The sequence below is a fragment of the Aptenodytes patagonicus genome, chromosome 4, assembly GCF_965638725.1.
Source record: "Aptenodytes patagonicus chromosome 4, bAptPat1.pri.cur, whole genome shotgun sequence".
Taxonomy (NCBI): domain Eukaryota; kingdom Metazoa; phylum Chordata; class Aves; order Sphenisciformes; family Spheniscidae; genus Aptenodytes; species Aptenodytes patagonicus.
In genome coordinates, this window is record NC_134952.1 from 42580987 (window position 1) to 42603804 (window position 22818).

General features: G+C 38.9%; 1 protein-coding gene across 1 annotated transcript in view; it reads right to left on the reverse strand.

Annotated features, from left to right (window-relative positions):
• Positions 1-22818, reverse strand: part of GALNTL6 (polypeptide N-acetylgalactosaminyltransferase like 6) — a 507998-nt gene that overhangs the window by 92544 nt on the left and 392636 nt on the right. Inside the window, exon 5 of the mRNA XM_076336517.1 lies at positions 4819-5004. Coding sequence (XP_076192632.1) covers positions 4819-5004 — 186 coding nt within the window. The remainder of the gene's footprint in view (positions 1-4818; positions 5005-22818) is intronic.

Below are 22818 nucleotides of genomic sequence, written 5' to 3' on the forward strand. Positions count from 1 at the left end.
AGAAGATATTCCAAGCTGCAAGAATTAGGCAGAAGAATAATGGTTTGAAATGAGGAAGTAGAGGGAAAATTTGTAGCTGCGTTGGCATGAAAGGACAGTAGAAAAACTATCTATGAACCCTTGAAAAAACAAAATCTCAAAATTCCAAGTATAATAAAGCTTTCTCTCCAAATGGCAGCCTAGATTCTTTAGAAAATATAATACATTGTAGGGCCTATGTGGAAAACTTGTTTTTTGCTTTTAAGGATTAGGTTTCACTGGTGCTTGATAACACCCTAAAAAAATCAGAGGGCTGAGTGTGGAATGAACGCTTAGATAAGAAGGCAGGTAATACTGGTGTAATGATTAACAATACAGATTCTGCTTCCTTGCTTCTGAAGGACTGAAATTAAGAAAAAAGATTATGTTAGCAAAACATCTGTAATTTTCATATTTATTCTCAGTTGTTGTTTAGAGACTGTCCAAATGGGGGAACAATGCTGACTGCTAGTAAGAAATTACTGTGCCTGGAAGTTCAGCAGGTTTTTACATCCTTATCCTTTAATAGTGAAATAAATTTAAAGCACAGGCTCTCACAAAATTCTAGGAAACTCATCTCAGACATAATGGTTGCATTACTGTTGCTATTGCCAAATATAATTACATTCACTGGTATACTGTGTAGCGTTATCTGTAATCGTTATGTAAAGTCATTTTTACATAATCTCTTTCCTGTGATGGTCCTGCTAATAGTTATAGGGCTTATAATAATCTGTCTCTGATCCCCCCCTTCTAAATTGATAGGGGGAGAGAAACTAAATGGGATTGATTTGGCTGGAGCAGGTCAAAGGTAGACTCATAATACATTAGCAACCTTCTCTTGATCTTTAAAAGCCGCTGCCTTTAAATAGACTGGAAGATTGGAAATCTCCAAGTCACATGCAGAGATAGCCAGGGAGGAAATTATTTGAGCAATGCTCAAACTCAATCCCAGTGTTCCTTCCTACAACTCTGCAAGATTTTTGCAAATAAGATGATGCTTACCTGCCTGTTCTTATGTGTATCTGCAGAACTTACTTCTCAGCCCCAAAAATGTTTCAGAGATGATGAGGAACCACAGGAAGATCTTGTCTTTTGAAGAAACCAGGGTGTTTGCAGTTATGCACACCAAAAGGCAGAGTAATCAAACTTGCAGCCTCAATGTTTCTTTCAGTATGCCTAAAATAATGAATTTTGCATACATACTTCTTAGGCTCAAATATAGCCCCAATATGAATTTAGGAAACAGAAAAAAGGGCTGTAGGGCTAGCTTACATTTCAGAAGAGTGCTAGTATCACAGCTTTACAAATGTGAACATGTTGCTGCCTTTGCCAGCCACCGCTCTTTATCCCACCTGCTCCTAACGCAAGAGTCTGAAAGTCATAGCTGAAATGCTTTACAGGTTCTTTTCTATTGCCTTTACTCATCATCCTCTCACAAATTCCTACTGGTCTGAAAATTTCCATGTGTTATTTCAATGCACATATGCTGCAGATAAAGGGAAGAACAGACAGATAAGCATCGTTGTACATGTAAAAATCCTGCAGATTTGAGGGAAAGCATGGGATCAAGAGAGAACATTGCTCAGATCTTTCTCCCTAGCAATTTTAAGCATTATATACACACATATTTGAATTCAGCACTTTTACTATCAAGCAGAGTGTGCACATGTGACAATAAACAGAAGGTTTCGTACTGGGTAAGTCACTATCTCAAAAATGTAGGTTTTAACTTTATGAGAAAGATGCACCCCTTTAATTTCAAGTGCTTGTTTCAAATTGGCATGGTTAAAGTAACAATGCCACATTACAAATACTCTTATTTTCCTACTTAAATATGTGATTACAGATGGTGACAACATTTGAGTGGCTCAACAAATTATCTCGTTATGTGTGTTGTCATAAGTACTTGTACTCTCAGTCTCCCCACTAGCAAGTAATGCATCATATAAATGTTGTGGAGATGGACAGCTATAGCTAGCAGGTGTCTTGATAACTTGCTAAGCATGATCTATTCATGATTAGCTTTAAGTCTTGGTCAGGAAAAAAATCTTTTTTGACAAACCTAGTTCTGGTAGCCTATGGCACTACTGATCTTCTGTCCATCTCCCCTCTTACTGCTCCTGCAGCAACATCAGCAGAGGGAAAGATGTACCTGCATCTTTCAGCTGGTTTACCGCTCAGTTTCTTACCTGCAATAACTGTGACTTCACACTACACTAGACTCTCAACTACAGCAACTGGAGCCCAAGTCACATCTTTCCTTCTGCTGACTTTATACTACTGAGGAGTGATAACAAACAGCTGTGTTTGCCAACACTTCCACATGACTACAGCTGCCTGCTCAGTGAACACCAGGCAAAACTCTCCGAGTGGCTTATCTCAGTTTAGAAACCCATTTAAGCTAAAGAAATAAACTACATAAATCTTAAAGAAAATAAAGAAAAGCCATTTTGCACCTGTTTTTAAGAAAACAAAACAAAGGACTGTAACTGAAAGCAACTATGGCTCAGCTCCACAAAGCTATTTAGATACCTAACAAGTACTGAAATAACCCAGTCTTCCTTTGGTCTAAAAAGTAATAGTCAATCCTGAAAATACAAGTTAGATGCCTAAGTAACTTTGAGAACTGTCTTTAAGTGATTGCTCTTGGTTCCCCCCCAACTTTCAAGGTCCCATTTTCAAAAAAAAAACAAACCCAAACTGGTTTGGAACAGTGGAAATCACTGCCCCTCTCAGCGAAGACCCATGGTCTTCAGAGCAGGGCTGAACTGGGCTCTTGTTGAGGACTTTTCTCTACACATGGCATATACAACCAGAGCTAAAATAGGGCAGCTTCAAAGCAATAAATACCCAGTACATCCTCTGTTTTCATTTCCTTGAATGACATTCAGTCAAATGCAGTGTTGAGTGAATCACAAGCTAGACCTTTAGATAAATACTTGCAAAAATATATTAACTTTACCATTATTAGTAGCTAGATGTCACCTGATTTCAGTATAGTAAATATTTGCCACCTAATGGTTATGAGAAAGTTCTCTCATCCCTTTTGGAAAACAGGGCATCCTTAAATATACTAGCTGTGTAGTCATTCTTTATTTGTCCTTCTTCATGTAATGCTCTACTTTTTCTTTCAAAATAAAGCCTATTGATCCTGGGCTCCAGTGTTCCTCAAGATTAATTTCTAGATCCTCTGGCTGGTTAGCTAAGAGTATTTCTACTACATGTGGAACGATAAAGATCTCATTCCACTTGAGAACTAAGGAGAACTGGGACTTGGTCCCTGATGAAGCTTCTCCCATCTTTCCAGTTTTCTGGCTTGAGGCTGAGGGTTGCGATCATCAGTTCAATACCCAACTGCAACCTAACTGCAATTACGAATCCTTTGTGAGCATTCTATTTATTTTTCAGTTTTTATAGGATGAAACCCAGGTAGATGTACCTTCATTTCAGACAAGAAAGCAAGAAAAGGAACTGGTTTTGCAACTTGCAATTTTCCCATGTCTAAGTTAGCAAAATAGAAGGGTTACGTCTCATCTGCAGTAACTTAGCAAAAGATTTCAGAGGAGAAGAGTGAGAATCTTCTTGAGATTTTTTCATTAGTGGCAATGTATTTTGCATGGTGGGACAAAAGCAGAAAGCAGAGGAAAGGGCTGTAGAATAAGCCAGAGTGTTTAATGGCTACTTGTCAGGGCTACTTGTGGAAGGCTTGTTGAAACTTGTATTTCCCTCTGCTCCTTTATGCCATTTGGGCTTTACATGAAGACAGAGAGGCTATTTTTAAAAATGCTGATGTTGTGATTAAGAGCAAAGTGGTAACAAGGGGATAGACTGTATGTGTAATTTGATATGGAAGCTAGAAAGGATGTAAATTTAGAATTTTGTACATTATCTTGTTACTGATCTGAAGAAAAACTAGTTACTAGTATTTTTTTTTTGTCTCAAGTGATAGTTCATTAGCAGAACAGCATCTCTTCTTGCCTGCAAATGCTTTATCAGCCTATTATGTGGCCAAACCAGTCCTAGCAACAAAATTCAAGAAACAATAACCATTAATTGGTGAAACCTTATCCTGTCATGTACTTACGACATACTCTTTTAATTAATACAAATTTCTTTAATAGTAAACTCAGAAATTTTCTTTCATTTTTCTAGCAAAAAAGCACTCGCTTTACAAAGCACATACGCTTTGCATGTAGTCAGGTAGAAAAGGGGACATTTGTAGAAAAGGGGACATTGTTTCCTGAAGTGAAATCCTAGACTACAACAATTGATTCTTTCCATTCCTCTGACTAATGGAGCTTTGCCAGCTGCAGCTGGAATCCAGCAAAGCAGTCAATAGCAAATCATTCTTTCTGAGCTTCCTATTGTGAATGCAGTTTTTACTGGATTTAACTCTGAGGTCTTGGATACATTTACAGCAAAAGCTGTTTTAATGGAATGTGGAGCACTAGGAAGGTGTACAATACCTGAACAAAAGTTTTCAAGTGGATAGTAAGGGCATAGCATAATACTAGATTTAGCAGTGTATTTAGTGATAGTAATAATAAAATAAATCATAACTCTCATAGGCCAAAGTGATACTTTAAAATTTTACCAGTTCTTTAGTCACAAGAACCATAAAACGGAGCTGCTCACGTTTCTCTGAGTTCTGTCTCATACTGACCCTTCAGACACTGCAGCACAGCTCCAAACACTTCTATACAGTGTATGTCCTGCTAATTGTGGGACGTGGCTTTGATTGCTTAACCTACGCTGTATACTCTAATTTTAATGGTTGATGAACGCTCATGCACTTACTAAGCAAGGGAGGCAGCCAATTCACGTTGACTTCGCAATGGGAGTCCAGAAATGTCAAGACTTCTCCTCTAGCCAGCGAGGCTCCTAGCAGTCTGGTCCGAATGAGCCCTTCTCGTTTCTTGGTACGTACAATCCTCACTTTGGCAAAACGGACCATGTATTCCTCCAGCTTCTCTTTTAAATGTTCTAGAAAGAAGGGCAAAAAAAGTGTCAGTGGTGCCAGGCCTGGAGGAGCCAACAGAAGGACAGGTTGACATACAACCTGCAAGCAGCTTATCTACTTCCATCTCTTGTCACTTCAAGTCTCCCAAAATCTGCCACAAATCCTCTCTGAGACAGTTCCGAAAGTGCAAATGTTCTCTGTTTTATCACACAGAGGAAGACACTAACACTTTGGACCTTTTACTGCAGTTGCTACTGGCAACCTGCCATCCATGATACAATCATGGCCAAAACAACTGCAGGATATTCATCCATCCTCTGGTTCCTGCAGCCCAGGGCCAGATAAACATTCTGGCATGCCATTTTATAAACAGTGTCCTTTCCAAGCGGGTTTCCTATATCAACTAATTATGAAGAACTACAAGTGGAAAGCAATTTTTATAAAGTAAGCATTAAACTAGCATGATTAGATTGTTTTTGTAATGGAAAGGGAAACAGGCATAAAGGAAGGTCTTAATAGTTGGATACTAGCGTGAAGCAAAGGGACGTCTGACTTCCTAATAAAATTAAGCTGCAAATGTAGAGCAGTTGATAGATTCTCTTATCTGCATAACCTGGCTATGTTTGTATCACAAAACAGCACCTTTGGGAACTTTTTTCCTTCTGACTAGAAACACACACTAAGAATCATAAAAAATCCTCAACAACAAAAAACACCCTACGGTTTTGCCTCTTCCTAAATACATCTACAACAGAAATACTGATCTTTTGTCTTTGGTATAACACCTCAGCTTGTGAGACTCATTACTTTGGAAAAATCTGATAATTTTACTCGGCAGGGAAAGAGGGAGAGAAAAACTTAGTCTCCAATAATTAAAACTGGTGATAAGCCACATTTAGTGACACTAGGGGTTGCAAGATAAGTCTCACCGAAATGGGTTTGCCAGGTTATGATTGCTTCTTATATCAGCTACTAATTCTTTGGACTTGTGTTGTCAGTACAGGCCTCGATCCAGACCTTGCATCATTAGAGATTGCAAGAAGTTTGCTACGAACTACCCAAAAGGACTATCATTTAGCACTACCCTTCAGTGTATAAGGCTGACACAGAGATTAAAGGCAATAAGCAAACAAGTCACAGTGCAGAGAGTACACAACCTTGTGTTAAAATAAAATCAAGCTCCACTGAAATAGAGCTTCCTGCACATGCTCCTTCTTGCCTCTGCTCCTTTCCTTCCCAGCTGACCAACACACAAGACTTTCCAAATCTACCTGCAGTTTATGAAGGAGTAGAAACATTAGTGTGTAGTTATATGTATTTAGTGGGAGAGTACTGCATGGGATGCTTCTCTGCACTGAGGAATCCTGATGTATGCTGTCTGCCGTGGTTTAACCTCAGTTGGCAACTGAGCACCACACAGCCGCTTGCTCACTCTCCCCTCCGCCCCCCGGTGGGATGGGGGAGAGAATTGGAAGAGTAGAAGTGAGAAAAACTTGTGGGTTGAGATAAAAAGTTTAATAATTTAAATATAATAATAATAATAAAAAAAATAATAAAATATACAAAGCAAGTGATGCACAATGCAATTGCTCACCACCCGCCAACCGATGCCCAGCCAGTCCCCAAGCAGCAGCCCCCCCGGCCAGCTTTCCCCAGTTTATGTACTGAGCATGACATCACATGGTATAGAATGTCCCTTTGGCCAGTTGGGGTCAGCTGTCCTGGCTGTGCCCCCTCCCAGCTTCTTGGGCACCTCCAGCCTTCTCAGTCAGTAGAGCATGGGAAGCTGAAAAGTCCTTGACTAGTGTAAGCACTACTTAGCAACAACTACAACATCAGTGTGTTATCAACATTGTTCTCATTCTAAATACAAACCACAGCACTGTACCAGCTACTAGGAAGAAAATTAACTCTATCCCAGCCGAAACCAGGACACTGCCACAGAAGAGGGAGCAGCCTGAGACCTGGGAACATCAGCCTGCATGGATTACAGAACAGACTAGGGGTTTTGGGAGGAAGAAACTGAATGCTTTGGAGACCTGCTGAGTCAGGAGAGTGGTTTGTGTTCATAGTACTACCCAGAAGAAGTATTAGATCAAGTGAGAAAGGACAAGTCTGAGACAAAAAAAAAAAAAAAAAAGACATTCAGATAAACATAAAATGTTTTTGTCTTCTACTCTGTGGTTGATTGTAGAATACACAGATTTAAATTCTGAATTACCATTAATCTATGGTTGGACTCAATGATCTTAAAGGTTTTTTCCAGCCTCAATGATTCCATGAAATAATAAGAAAAGAGGTATCCCTTTTTTCATCCCATTTTGCTACTTACGTTCTCAATAAAAAACAGCACAATCCCCCAACAGTCACAATGACAAGAGATGTACTATGTCTTTGAGTGATGATCTTTGTATGACCAACCATATTCACAGGACAAGGGCTGTGTGCCACTCTGACTCATTTTAGGTACCAGCTACAATTCAGTATCGTGACTGAACTGAGGTTAAATCAAGTCTTAGATCATTTTGTGCCCACGTGCAAGACTGTCTAAAGTGTATATTTATCGAACTGTTTTCCTGTTCTTATGAGCTCCATTGAGGCTATTCCCATAGCATAGGAATATAGAAGAAGGGAAATAGACCTTAAAAACAAAGACACAAAGACCTTGCAGGTACTATAAGAAAGTCTGTTAGGGCTATCAATCTGCATTTTTTTCTACGTTGTAAATTGTATCATCTTATAGCCATGAAAAAAGAAACAGTTTCAAAGTGACAGGATATTACATATTTCCAAAGTAAATCAAACCTAATCTGTTAGGTACCATCATAGCTTCTGTTAGTCGTCAGACACTGGAAATTTCCTGTGGTTCTTTAAGGTCATCTAACCCTTTCCCCTCTGATCTCTTCCACCCACAAGTCTTAAGTTTGTTTGCACTGAATAGTGCATATGAACCCTGCACCAAGAGCAAGACCACATTGCTGCACGCTGTACAGACAACTAATAAGAAGATTCAGGTTACTCAGCCTGAACACAGCTCTCCAACTATGCGATCAAGCACTTAACACCTTGGCCATAGTGCAAGTCCTCCATCTTCACCTGCCTACCCTCAGAGATGGGTTCACGGACGAGACTCCGGTTGATCAGAGGATCCTACTACGTAGCTCTGAATTTGGCTACGTATCAGATATAATTGCTTTACTATTCCCTGTGAGCTGGTTCTAGGCAGTTTCCCTCTTTGTACATGAAAGCAGCTATCAAGGAAGCACCTAAACTCTCTGATGGAGAGAAGCAGGAGCCTTACTTGGACAGCCTAAGTTGTTCATGGTGTTGGTAGGCTCTCTGTTGCCTGTATAGAAATTCAAGGCACATCTGAATTGGACCTTCACTAGTTAGGTGTCACAATGGCTAAGGTAAGGCCCTTGCAATAGACGGTTTGAATATGGCCGCCACTGATGTTTAAACGAACTAATACAAACGCACTCTTTTCATGCATTCTGATTGTTATCACTTGTCTTGGGCCAAATAAGTTCAGTGAAATTCAGTCTCAGACAGAGGACTTAATTTCATTCCTTTCACACCTTACAATGAGCAAATTCTGAAAGCTGAGCACCTATCTCTTCAGGAAAACACTTCAGGGAGAGATGATGTAAACTATCATATTACGATACATTCTTTTCTGTTCTTATATCAATTGCCAAATAACAAAAGAGCTGAATAATATAATTTGATTGTCATCAGTTGTATTGGCGCTTGAACTCCACGAAATCAATGGTAGTTCATACTTTCATTGCTTCAGGTTCCTTGCAAACTCAGGAAAAGAGGTCTCTCAAAGTTTTAAATATTTTAATTTTTTTTTGGCCAGAATAATACCTGAAAATCTGTGGAACAAACAAGAGTTCTCTATACCACCTTCCTCCCTCTCTCTCAGATAGTTCTTCACACATTTCAGACAGCATGTCATCTGATTTGTGAAGAACTGCATTAAAACATCCAGCACATCTTTTGATGCCAGAATCACATATCCCAAAATTGTTTTCATCTACTCAATTAGTCCCATGATTGAATGATTTTATTATTCTCTCCTTGTCGCTCAAAGAACAACTCGCAAAGAAAGTAGAAGTATACAAACAAAATTTGCACTTTGTCTTGTTCACACAGAATTCTAAATGCATCCTCATTTAGACATATCTAGATGTAATCAGGAAGAGAACAAAAGTAATAAGTGTTAATATTTACAGAGCTTAGTCAGACAAGTGACATAAAAAGATCAGGTCTACATACAAATCGAAGTATATGGATTACTATAGATACATAAGGTATCTAGGTTTGTTAAAACAGCTACATGTTAGTAATATCCTAACAATAAGTCATGACATAGTCAAATAGATACCAGTAACAATACCTACTGTATCTTTAGTTTTGAGATTTGGCCAAGAAAACAGTTTGGGAATTTATTTGGGAAAAATTCTCAATAACTATAAAAACATCATGAAGTATTTAAGTTCAACGACCAACTCCAATATGGTTGTGAGAATGAAAATATCTTAAAGTGGAGGAAAAAAAATCCCTTTTGGATCCATAAGTAATGATTTTTTTAACTTAAATCAATATGAAAGTGCTCTCACGTTGTGTTTTCCCCTGCAATGTCTTGTGGCACTGTTTCAAATCTTACCAATCTCTAAAAGCATAAACAAACACAAAGTAACATCCAGAGACAGTAGAACAGTAGTAGTTTTAAAGAAAACTGTAGTATTTTCTACTATTTATATAAGTAGTAAAAACATATCTTTCATGTTGAACCACTCATTAAAGCCACTCCTGCATTACTCAATATACTGGTATTATTACATGTGAGACTCTTCACAGCAAAACAGCAATTCTGCAGGACCTGCGGTCAGCAGCTGGCTTTAAAGACTAGCTACTTAATAAAAGAGCCCATGTTTGAGCCAGGGGTCACGAAGACATAGATGCTCTGACAAAGACAGTACCTCGGAATCTCATAGCTCAAGCGTTGCTTAAAACAAACTAGACAAGACTTTAGAATTCCCTGTATGGGAATGATTTTGATTAACAAATGATCTAGACGTTTGTGATTATTAACTAATTTTGACTTTTTAACCTTGTCTTTTCCCCAAAATATCAAAATAAACTGCCCTTTTTCACAGAACTCCATAAATTTCCTTCACAGAAGAGAAAACCAAATGATATTTTATTTCCTATAGTACAACTGCATTTTCTCACAGTTCCCAATTATTGTGTTGCTAATATTATCTCCAGAGGAAGCATCTCACACGCAAAACCTATATATTACACATATATATTTAGAAGCAAGTAAACTCAAGTGCCCAAGTAAACATGCATCAATTGATGTCAGAGCAAAACTATAATTCTAAAGAAATTCTCTGAAAGAAATTATAACGCGGTGTGTAAAATAGAAAGCAACCTGTAATAAAAAGGCCTTTAAATGTCCAGGGGACAATGCATTCTGCCCATTTATTACCAAAGGAAACTGTTCAAGCAAGCTTGCCATGACAATAAAACAGGGAGGTAGGATGGTTTCATTTATATGCTGTAATATTACATAAATTTCACTTTCAGAGTTAGGCATGAGAGAGAAGACAGTATTTAAAGTCTACAGTGAGCTATAAATGGTGCGCTTTGGATATAAAGAAGCCAAAGCCCCTGTCACTAGATATGGGGAGTAAATGTCTAATTTGTAATTTAAAAGAAAATACATCATTCTTTTCTTCACAGTGTCGATCAAATGAAACCATGAATCATATGTTTGACACATGCCAGGCACCTGCCAGGGCAAGAGTTGGCACAGGCAGTGACAAACAAAGAATAATGCACAGGCAGGAGGTTTACAGGCTATCACTGCTATGACAAGCGATGACAAAGGTAAGCATTATGTCTCTTCTAGCGATAGTCTGTAAACAAATTCTCCATTGTAATTGCGTGGGCCTCCTCTGTCTTCATTTAAAGTCTGGAGAAGTTTTCCTAAAAGAATAGCAGAGACACAATTGCCTGGTCATAGTAATTAAAGATCTGCTCAAGCAGAGTACCCAGTTACTTAACTTGGTGCCCAGAAAGAAATTGGAAATCAAGGTTCTGCCTTTGCCAGGAAAAAAAAATCATAGTAGTAAAAAGCAGAACTGCAATTCTCTCCTGTTGGGATGCACACAGGGAATATTTCATTATCACACTGGTAGCCCGTGGCAACATGTGCTATGTGACAAGCAGTGTTCCTCCAAGGTTATTGAGAAGGTGTTGAAAGAGACTTAAAAGATGATGTGAAAGCTGGAGCTGGTCTTCAAGACTTGCTTGACTGCAGCACGGACCATGAAAGAGGAAGGAAAATACAAAGAAAATAAAGCCTTTTGTTAAGCATCTCTTCTGGACAGCCAGGCAGGTCCATCCCAAATCTGTGCCTGTAACATAGCTTACCCTCTGCACCTCTGTAGCACCTCCAATTTCTGCCCCCAAATACTGACAACCTCTGTTACAGTATCATTGACCTGTAAATTATCAAATAATTAAGAACAGCAACAGAGCCTGCTAAATGCCCTCATAAACAGTCTTAACTAAATCTGTCTCTTTTTAACTTTAATTGAGTGACAAGTATGTAATTTGAGCTGTTCTGCCATTCCCAACAGGAACCATATAAAAATAGTTCAAAGAAACCTTACAGTAGTAGAAAATGTATGCTGGCCTCCCCTATTACCTCAGCACAGGCATACGGGAGGAAGCAACGTGGCCATAGCAGTCTGTGATCTTAGGTCAGTAAAATAATCTGCAAGTGACTATTTCTGTTGGTGAAAATTAAAGCAGTCAAATGGCTGTTTTGACATGCAACAATAATGGGGCCAGCTCAAGAAGATTTTTCTCAGTCTTTTTTCTCTCCGGCCAGCAGCAGAGAGCTTTGTGCCCAAGACGCACAGAAAAACCTGCAAGTACATTTATGCAACATCTACGGCTCTCATTGTCAAAAAGACCTCCATCACTTTATGTCCTTTTCTGCAATACGAGAGTATCTTCCCCGGTAAAATTAGCAGGGATACCCTCCATTCCTTTCCTGAGGCCTTGAGCATGCATTTTTCTTGGAATACCTCAGCTTAATCTTTTGATGACTAAAATGCTTCTGTCTAGTTTAAGTCTTAAGCTTAACAGAAAATACATAAAGGAAACTGAGTGGCCTATGATTATTCAGTTATTATTTGTTTTCTGCTGCAATTGACAAAATAGCCCTCTCCAGTGCATTATCATTATTTTTACGTTCACTGCCTATGTATATGCTACCGTAAAAGCAAATCAGTCTGAAGAGAGAATACAAGGTGAGCCCATGAATTTGGGTACATCATCTATCTTTCTTCCAGTTGCCCTCCAAGTTTCTTATTTGCAGAAGGTTGATTGGAAATGCTGGTTGGACACAGAAATGTTGCAAAGGCTGTACCAGGTCAGCTGCCACATTTTCTAGCCAAGTCAAAGACTCCAAGGACAGTTCTCCTGGTTACACCTCTGGGTAAGCTAATCCACTGCCGCACTACCCTTCTGGTGAATAACTTTTTCCTAAAGTCCAAACCGAATCTTCCAAGCTGCATCTTGGAGCTGTTGCCTCTTATGGTACCATCTACCAGTACCAGGCGGAATTTGGTTCTGCCATCTGTGCAATTCCCATTCAAGCTGCTGTGGGCAGCTATTAGACCACCACTTAGCTGCTGCTTTGCCAGACTAAACAAGCCCAGGTTCCTCAGCCTCTTCTCAAAGGTCATGTACTTTTGGCCCATGACAGTCTTGCTAGTCCTCTGCTAAACTGATTCCAGCTTTTGTCGTCCTTCTTAAACTGCAGAGACCAAAACTGGATGCAGAATTACAGGTGTATGCAGCAACAACATCATAAAAAGCGTAATTTCATTTTATCTGCTCACTCTCATCCCAGCATAGCCCACTCCAGTTTGCCTTTCTGGTGATTAAAGGCCACCACTTTCTCCTATTCACCTGGTATCCGCTATGACCTTTGCAGGTCCTTCATGGCACACCACCTAGACAGTTCACCTTTTTACTGGTACATGGGTTATTCACTTAGGTGCAAAATTTAGCACTCCTTGTTGAACTTCATAAGGTTTATTTTGGCCAATTCTAGGGCTTCTCTAGACTGACACTATACTATTTGATGTATGAACCACTTTCTCCATTTTAGTATCATCCACAGATTTGCTGAGGGTACAGTGTCTCATCATTCAGGTTATTGGTGAAGATATTTACTAACATTGCCCCCAGCACTTACCTAAGATATTCTGCCAAACAGACATCAAGCCATTGATTAACTACCCTTTGAGTCCATTGACCCAACCCATCTAACAGTCTTTTTGCGCAGCACATGCTTCCTCTGTCTACCAGCAAGAATGTTACGGGGACTAAATCTTCTTAAAGTCAAGGCAAGTTACATCCATCACCCTTCCCTTGACCACCATCATCATAAAAGGCAATCAGACTGTTCAAACATGATTTACAGTTGGCAAATATGTGATGACCATCCTATATTATTTTCTTGTCCTTCATGTATTTGCAGATGGCTAGGCACCACCCAACAATGTGTGCTCCATGATCCTTTCAAGCAGTGAGCTAAGGCTTGTTGGTCTGCAGTTACTGGATCCACTTCTTTCTCAAAGATGTGAGTAGCACCTTTTTCTAGTTGGTCATCCATTCTAGTTGACTGCCATTTCCAGTGGTTGCCCAGTGTCCTGGTTTTGGCTAGGATAGAGTTAATTTTTTTCCTAGTAGCTGGTACAGTGCTGTGCTTTGGATTTAGTATGAGAATAATGTTGATAACACACTGATGTTGTAGTTGTTGCTAAGCAGTGCTTACACTAAGTCAGGGACTTTTCAGCTTCCCATGCCTGCCAGTGAGAAGCTGGGAGGGGGCACAGCCGGGACAGCTGACCCAAACTGGCCAAAGGGACATTCCATACCATGTGATGTCATGCTCAGGACATAAACTGGGGGAAAGCTGGCCGGGGGGGGGCGCTGCTTGGGGACTGGCTGGGCATCAGTCAGTGCATGGTGAGCAATTCCATTGTACATAATTTGCTTTGTATATTATCATCATCATTATTATTTTCCCTTCCTTTTCTGTCCTATTAAACTGTCTTTATCTCAACCCATGAATCTTACTTTTTTTTTTTTTCTTTTCCTTGATTTTCTCCCCCATCCCACTGAACGGGGGAAGCGAGTGAACGGCTGTGTGGTGTTTAGCTGCCTGCCGGGTTAAACCACGACACCCAGTCTTTTGGTTATATTCCATCGTGCCTTTACTTTTCAGCTAGAAGATTCTGATAGTATTCTCTCTTCAGATACCCAGATCCAATGTCTTTCACTCCTGATTTTACTCCTGACTGAGTAATCCTGGAGGAAGGATGGGAAGGTTTTCTGCCAGACAGACTTCAGCATCTGATCCATAGCCATGCCAGACTAAAGCAAGTTCCAGAAGCAGACAGGTACTGTGAAAACTGTTGGATATGGTAAGTCTAACATAGACCGATAAGTAAGAGCAAAATTTATAACTGCTTGGTATAACAGCAATTGGCTAACAGCAATCTCATTTGAGCACTAGATAACCCATTCTTTCCAAACAGTTTTGCACACCTAAGAATAAGATCACTTGAGAAAAGCTATGTAATTACTGCTGATCTGGAAGTAGCACTGTTTAGAGAGACATTTGTGCCAATCACTTGGAAACTTGTTCTCCTGGCTGTGATGTTTGGGTTAGTTGGCTCGGGGCAAGCTAAAATGCAGTCTCTTTTTCTGATATTAATAACGAGCCAAAGTCCTTGGGTGATATACTACAAGGCCGTGGAGAGTATCCTGAATGTGCAATAGTTCCGTTCATCACTTGCACATCAATGACTACAAACTTCCAGACAGCACCTTTATTTTGATGTTGAGCTTCAACTACAGCCTGTTAAAGTTGAAAGAACCTACAAACTCGACAGTAAATGCACATTCCTTTGCTACAGCCTCAAAAGGTCAGCGTTACCGAGACCAGGAGGCTGAACAGAGCAGATGAATACGTAGCTTAGTTTGATTTCATTCATGATAGACTTAAGATAAACTTCTCCGAACAAATCTGTTTTGTAGCGTATGGGCTTTCATATAGTCATGAAAGGAGTGGCTGGGACTGCAGAATCTCTGAGGCTAGCTAGGTTTGCTGAGACTTTCTCAGACTATAGCTCCAGTCAATAGAGACATGCAGAGATCCTGGTATCTCTTTGTTCCACTTCCCTGAGCCCATGTAATTGTGACTGTTATTACAGTGGTTCTGTTGCCAGCACAGAAGCACCTAGGACATCTTTGTCAACAAGGTGAGTGTTCAGGTAATTGAATACACGCAGGGGGTTACTCAGCTATAAGGTGTGGTGACTCCTTATACAGATGCCACAGAAGCGTCATTAAACTCTTGAGGTACTTTTCCATTCCAGATTTTGTGAACAGGGAAAGGAGCAAAGCACTTAATTTTCAGGTTGCAGTAATTTAGCACAGTAAGTTAGACCACCCCATGAGCAGCTAGGGCTGCCTTGCTAGTTTGTTGGTAGTGCTGGCATGGCTCCGAATTTTCCCTTTTCATAAGGAAAGATTGAAAGATGGTTATTTGGTTTTATGGATTTATTTCAACTGCCAGTTGTATGAGGTAGTTGTTGATACCCTCACTGGTGTTGTAGTATGATAACTCATGTCTTTTCCACAGCCGAGAGCAGACTCCATTTGCTATGTCTGCATCAGTCTAGCTCTGGGAAAGGGGTCTCCAGCTGGGAGAAAGGTGGGACTACCTTCTACCCAAAGACTAAATGATCTAATCATTATTTATCATCTGAAAGCCTCCAAAGTAACAAAATTACCAAAATTCTATTTTACATGTCACAGTTAAACCCTTCCAGGAATTAATCAACCTTCAATGTATTTTATACCTTAAAACTGAGGCAAAAAGAACTTAAACACTTATTCCTTATTAATTGATCTTATATGCTTAATAAACAAAATTAAACAAATTTTAAAAAAAACCTTGCATCCACCTCTGCTTTTTGGCTTGTCTTTTGCAGCCATGACAATTAAATATATTCCCCCAAAAGTAAAAGATCTTTTTAACTAAAATATTTAATATAAAGACAGTTACTATTTCTTTGTATTTTCTTTGTGTCTAATTTTAAAGCAATTGTCTTTTACTTATTAAGGCTATTCACATCCCCTTGGTGTCCATGTTCAGAGAAGGGTTTTGGAACTGCCTGAAGAAAGGCTATGACCCGCTTCTTCATATAGGTGCCCGTACCTATTTCTGACTATTTCCCCAATATTGTATTTCCTATGCAAAATCTTTGAAAAAAGGAGTGAGGAAATATGTTATTTTTATAGCTCCATTCCTCTGGTTGTATCCAAATGGTTTGCCAGCTATAAAATGTGTAGGAATAATTTTGTTCACCAAAGGAATGACACATTATAAAATGCAACCCCCTTATGCTGGATGAGGAAGTTGGTTAAGAATATACAGCAAAGCAGTCCTAAATGGGAAATAAAAATTAATTAGCAGGAAATTATTTTTGCTGCAAGGTAAACATAATAATCACCTGAATTGGAATGTGATCAAGAAACTGAACCCAATTAATGATACAGCAGATTAAATGGGAGAGAGCTCTTAGTGCACAAACAGGAAAGGAAAGCTACATTCCTCTCTGCTTGTCCTCCTGGTAACTGTATGGGTTGAGAGCACTAAAAGTACAGTGCCTGACCCTAAGGGTGAAAAGAAACCATACAACTCATGTTGAATGGCACTTTTCAGAACATTTCACTCCCTGGAATAGCTTAATCGCTGCAGCAGTATGGCTCATGGAATAAAGTTCAACCAAACTGGGAAGAATTTGTTCCCTGTATCGCCTTGGTAGTCCTGAACCTCATGTGACCCACACAAGCATGCTCAGAGACACGCTGTCCACTCGGGTGATGAGAAGGAAGGCAGAAGAGGTTGCAAAAGCGTTTCTTATGGACAATTTTTTTACAACAAAGACTTTCCTGCGCATGGATGCACTTGTTTTGGCACTTTCTTACACCACTAATTCAACAAATGTAACTGTGGCTACAGCTCAAACAAGAATCTGGGCAACTAGATTAGTTATCAGGGAAACTATGATAAGTATATGGTAAGATAACAAAGAAATGTACAGCTGCCTTTACAGATCATTCTCTGGACACAATTATGTAGTACAGACCTGTCAAAAGGGTGACCTTGCTGCATTAAAATTTGATTCTTTTTAACAGGTCTGTTTACCACACAGGTATTTATACAGTAACTCGTCCCCAAGGGAAGCACGTTGCGAGGTTTCTTCCAGGTTGCAAGGCCAATTAGAAGAATGTTATTTTGAAACGAATCCAGGAAAGCGTAACTTTCCTTGAGATCAGTGCATTGCTCACAAATGCCAACCTCTTGTTTTCAGTCACACTTTTGCATACTGACAATATTAATTGTTAAAAATTGTAAACGATGACCTGTCAAGCAAGACTTTTTTGGAACATATTTCTAACACTGCAAACAGTCTTGCTGATTTTGAGACCTGTCTTTACACTGACATTTTCTGTTTTGCCTGAAACACTTTGACATATTTTTAGTTCTTCCTGCAAAATACATCCCTGACTTTTACAGTAGGTGCTGTCTTCAGAGAACAGTTTTCTCTCATACTGCTCTTTTTAACCTCTCAAATGCCAAGGACAGATTATACTGGAGAACTGGTGAAACACTGCTGCGAGGATGACTCTGACCTTGTATTTGCAGAGGACAGTAACACTGATCCTTGGAAAGGGGGAAACAGAAGTCACACAAGTCATGTAATTACTTTTTAAGTGGCATCAGATTCTGATACAGCTCCCTGCACTGAACACTTTTATTTCCCAGAGTAATTCTACTGACATTATAACTTGTTGCAAACCTTAGGCTCTACTAACCTAAGGATATTGGAATACGGCCATCTCCTAACAGAATATTTGAATAACCTTCTGCCTAACTGAAGATGCTACATTTCTGTAGTTCTTGTCCATTCTATGTGCTAACCATCCCGGGTAAATCATCAAGTCCTAAATGCAGTTTGCAATTAGTCCTTTTCCTCAAGAATTCAGTGGCTGCTCTTTCCTAGTGCATGGGTTTGTTCTTGTAAATAAGAGAAGACCTTGAAATATGCTTTGAAACTGAGATTTCAAGATACAAAAGAGAGTTTGGGCAATACCTTATTCTCCTTGAAGTCTGATATTATATCAAGAAGTTGCTCTTGTCTTCCAACTTTTGTATCAATATTTGTCTTTTTAAAAACGCCCTCTCTGACATAGGGATTGGAGTTCTGAGGCACCAAGTCTTTGCTATGGAGTGACGAATTTACCTAAGCTCTATATACTGCAGCAGGAGAAAACATGAAGATACTCAATGAGGTTTCTCTAACCTACTGAAAGACGCCTTAAATTCCTAGTAGTGCAAATGCTAGAACTAAGTATGTAGCCATAAACTTTTAAATATTCTTTGTATCTCCCAAATTTTATTTCCTACAACACAGCACCTGGCATTACTAGACTTACTTTCACGGCTGGATTGCAGGTCTTTATAAGCTTCAAGAAGCAAATATCCAGTTACTTCCCTTGACTGCTGCATTCCATCATCCAAAAATTTTATTTTCTCAGTTGTTATTTCAAGAGATTTCTCTTTTTCAACTTTGTCTAGAGTGGAAATACAACCCTTCTTCTGAAACTTTGACACTAAAGTCTCTGTCTTTACTAAGCTAGAAGTGTAGTTCGCAAAATTGTTTCACTCATTTACTTGCAAAAGTTAGCCATGTTCTTGGTATAACCTTTTCAGTCATTGCTATGTCAAGGAGTGCAGTGAAAGAAGATGGAGTTAATATTGCTGAAGAGGTTTTCAGAAAGCTGCAGTCCATGGGAATTCTCTGACAATGTACTGGCAAAGAAAAGCAATCTGTTTGAGCCATGTTTTTGAGATTAGGTCAGGCGTCTTTTTTTTTTTTTTCCTTTCATTATTTGCAACAAACAGTTTGCTTCCAAAATTAGGTGTATAGAAATCTTACAGTGAAAGTAGTAGACTGCTGTTTGGGTTACATACTTTGAAGCATGAGAATTAATTATCAAAAAGGAAACCATTCTCTGTTCATAGACTAATCTGCTATGACGATGTTCCTCTACATAACGAGGCAAACACTGATGCATAATTGGGCATCTCCTAACATCAGTATGAGCTATTAATCAAGCAATAACACCATGTTTTTTTCATGGATAGATGATTGGCTTTTCACTTTTTATTTAAAACAAGAAAAAGAACAAATAAATGAGCTGCTGCATAAATCAAGCTTCGGAAGAGGAGACATCAAATCCTTTCTTTTCTTTGTTATCTTTTTTCTCCCTTTGTTTTACACATTGAATCAACCTGTCTTTTCCTATCTCTCAGCTGTCACAACTGTTCTGCAGTATCACTGAAGCTCTTCACATCCTCTTTAGTCTGGCAGGTTCCCTCATTAAGGATGTGAATTTAAGAAACAGAAAGACACACTGAATATTAAATGAACAGCTAAGATCCGAAGTTTAAATAAATAAATAAATAAACATTGTATTGAATATTAACCAGCAGATCCAAGCTCCTAGCAGCTTTCATACGATGACAATGGGATTAAGCTCAGATTACGCCCATACATTTCTATACAGTTTATTCTGAACACTCCTCCACCACCTTCTGTCCCCCAAACTGCTGTCTGTTGTGCAATGTCAAAAGACAGAGGACGTGACACAGGATATAATCTAGTATTTTTTACTTTATACGTTAACAAAGTTTACGCTAACATGGTCATCTCTGGATACAAGGAATAAGGATGGCATAGACTGCTCTAAATCCCTTTGGAAAGCTGAGCCTTAGGCTCCTTCCATCTCCATACGGACAGCCATGCGGGTCCAGATCCAAACACAAGAATTTGTTACATCTGCCCTTTACTTGCATAAACACAGTCTCCTCCTAGTGATCTTTTCAAATCTTTCGCAATTAAAGAATTAAGGGAGTAGCAGATATCAAGTGAAAAATATATCATTGCCATGAACATGTCTTATTGCTCTTGGAAAGTGTAAAGCTATTTCAAAACCAGACTGGTCATACCTGCTTTACAGCATTTTACTGATCCTTAAGGATGGACAAAATGCTGTACTTCTGAACACAATTCTCATACCTTTATTACTGTTAAAACTACAGATTATAGATTCAATAGAAGAAATAACCTTTGTATATCAGATTTCCTTAACATATCAAAAATAACTTTGTCCAAAACTGTATTTAAATCTATAATAGAAATGCCTGAATTTAAGAAATATATGAACAGAAAACCAAAAGATTATCTCATTTTCATTTTAAAGCACTTCATTTACTTAAAGTATTCAGCAGACTGTCAATATCTTGGCTGATCCAAGAAACCCCACTGGTCCTGAACAGAACTATATGCATCTTCCCCTCACCATCTTTTCCGTGAACCGGAAGTGTTGCGGTTCACACATAGGGCGTCACTTACACTTCCCCCCAATTTTGTGCTGGTGTGAGGTTTCCCACCTTTAGCAGAGAAAGTCTTTTAAAAAAAAGGTGTAATAAAAGGAGTGGGAAAGTTGTTGCCATTCGCTGCAAACATTTAATATTTTTAATCAATGTGCCACTCTAAGCTGAAAACCAGCCGTGTGAAGATCTACTGTAGTAAGCATGTAAGTGCAATGCAAAAAAAATCAAGGCAGAAAATATTCTCCCTGGGAAAACTTTTCATTGTGTGAGTCATGTTATCAAGAACTGTACTGTGTTACAGATAACCTCCTCCTCCTCAGAATCACATGGGCCCTTTCCAATAGTCAACTCACTAATCTCTGTGGCAGCTCCAGCAACGGGTTGCCTGGAAAAAACACAAGTATTTTTGCATTTTACCTGTAGTTTGACCTGTAGAGTTGGTATTTTTTCCGTGGAAATGTTGTAATCGCTTCTCTCCATTTTATTTTTTTTTTTTTTTAATTTTTACTAACTTATTCCCCAAGGTTTGTTTTTTCCCTCTTCTTGTAAGGGCATCGCTTAGGCCCAAGTAAGACAGGCAGACACCACACAGAATAGGTATAGGTAAAAGCAGGTACAATCAAACAGAGAAACAGTGCCAGCAGTGACCCAGATATCAGTTTTGTAACTCTTCTCATTTAGTGGATTTACTTTTAGAAATGAATAAAAAATTGCCAAAAAAATTAAATTTGATTCAATTTTCTGATTAACTAAGACATTCCTAGATTCACCTATCATCAGTTGGAGTGACAGATGCTTGTCAGGCTCTGGAAAGTAAACTGTGACAGCACTTATAGGTCAAGGAACATGTCTAGCTTAATTTCAAAGCTACCTGAGAGCAAGAGCTCTAAATTCTTTTCTAGAGTTATGTTTCTGTCTTCATATTCTCTTGGAAGCAGCTGAAAAGAAATAAGAGCAACAGAAAAATAACAGGGGAGTAAATAAAAGTTACAGTGGGCAAAGCTGAATATGGGAAAACTATAAAAAACAAAACAGTAGAGAGTACATAAGTAAAAGGTAAAATACAAGTAACTACAATATTCTGAAATGAATATGACTTCTATTCATACCAGGCTATCATTCTGCTGAAGAAAATGTTGGGCTTTTAGTTCTGCTGCAAAGGGCAGACTGCATCTTTGTAATACATCTCGTAATTCGGTTCACTTTGTGGCTTGGAATGAAAGGGAGAACACTTAAAACTCACAGACAAATAAACTACAAATGAACCTGATTTCCAAAAGAACAGCTGGAGATGTTCAGAAGAAGGAAATTAATGTGCTACCTGGTTTCTTTCACTGATAACATGCTTCACTCTGCCCAGAGGACATTCTCTCGAGGATAAGAGACTCCCTTAACAGGAAATTTCCCTCGGTACAAAGGTAATGTGCTCCATTTATTAAGATTACCAGCCAACTCTTTAAAGCAAGAACTTTACACAGTGTAAATTTCATTTTCAAGGGAATTAAGGATTGAAGTGCTCATTTATATTGTAGCTCTGCGGACCACTCAGTTTGGCATTGCCAAGTGCTAGCAATAGGCCTCAGTCTTTATAAAAAAAATTATACACATCAGGACATAGGACTTCTTATGCCGTGTCTTGAACTTACTGTATCTTGATTTGCTGTATCTGTAAGAATAGGTAAGAAACATAGACCATACCTGCAACTTGCTTAAAGATCTGATGATTATTGTCTAGCTTGCCCTAGCCGTAACACCACAATTACTGGTGGTAAATTGGCTGCTGCTTATCCTGTGTTTCTGAGCTTTAGTTACATTATTTGATTTTTTTTCCGTTGCATTTTGTTTAGCTTTGTGTAGTTGCGTCGTTGTCCCCCTAAAAGGAAATCACACCATCTACAGAGAAGGATTAAAAAACCTAAGTAACTAACCCTGGGAAGAAGAAACCTTCACCCTCAACTTTATACTCCTGCTGGCAAAGAACTCAACTCAATGGAGCAACGCATAGGGAGGGTGAGCATAACACCAGAGAAAATGGTAGATAATAGGATGCTGGCTTACAACTATTTTAATTGCATTATTAATCAGAACAAGGAATAATTAGATAATTTGCATAAGTGTAAATACAATTTAAATTGCACTAAATTACCTGATTGTGGTATTTTGATGAGGCAATTAAAACATTAGATTAACAATACATTCTAATTCTTGGATACAAAGGTGTGCTCTTCTGTTTTCCATGACTAAATTGTATATATAACAGTACACT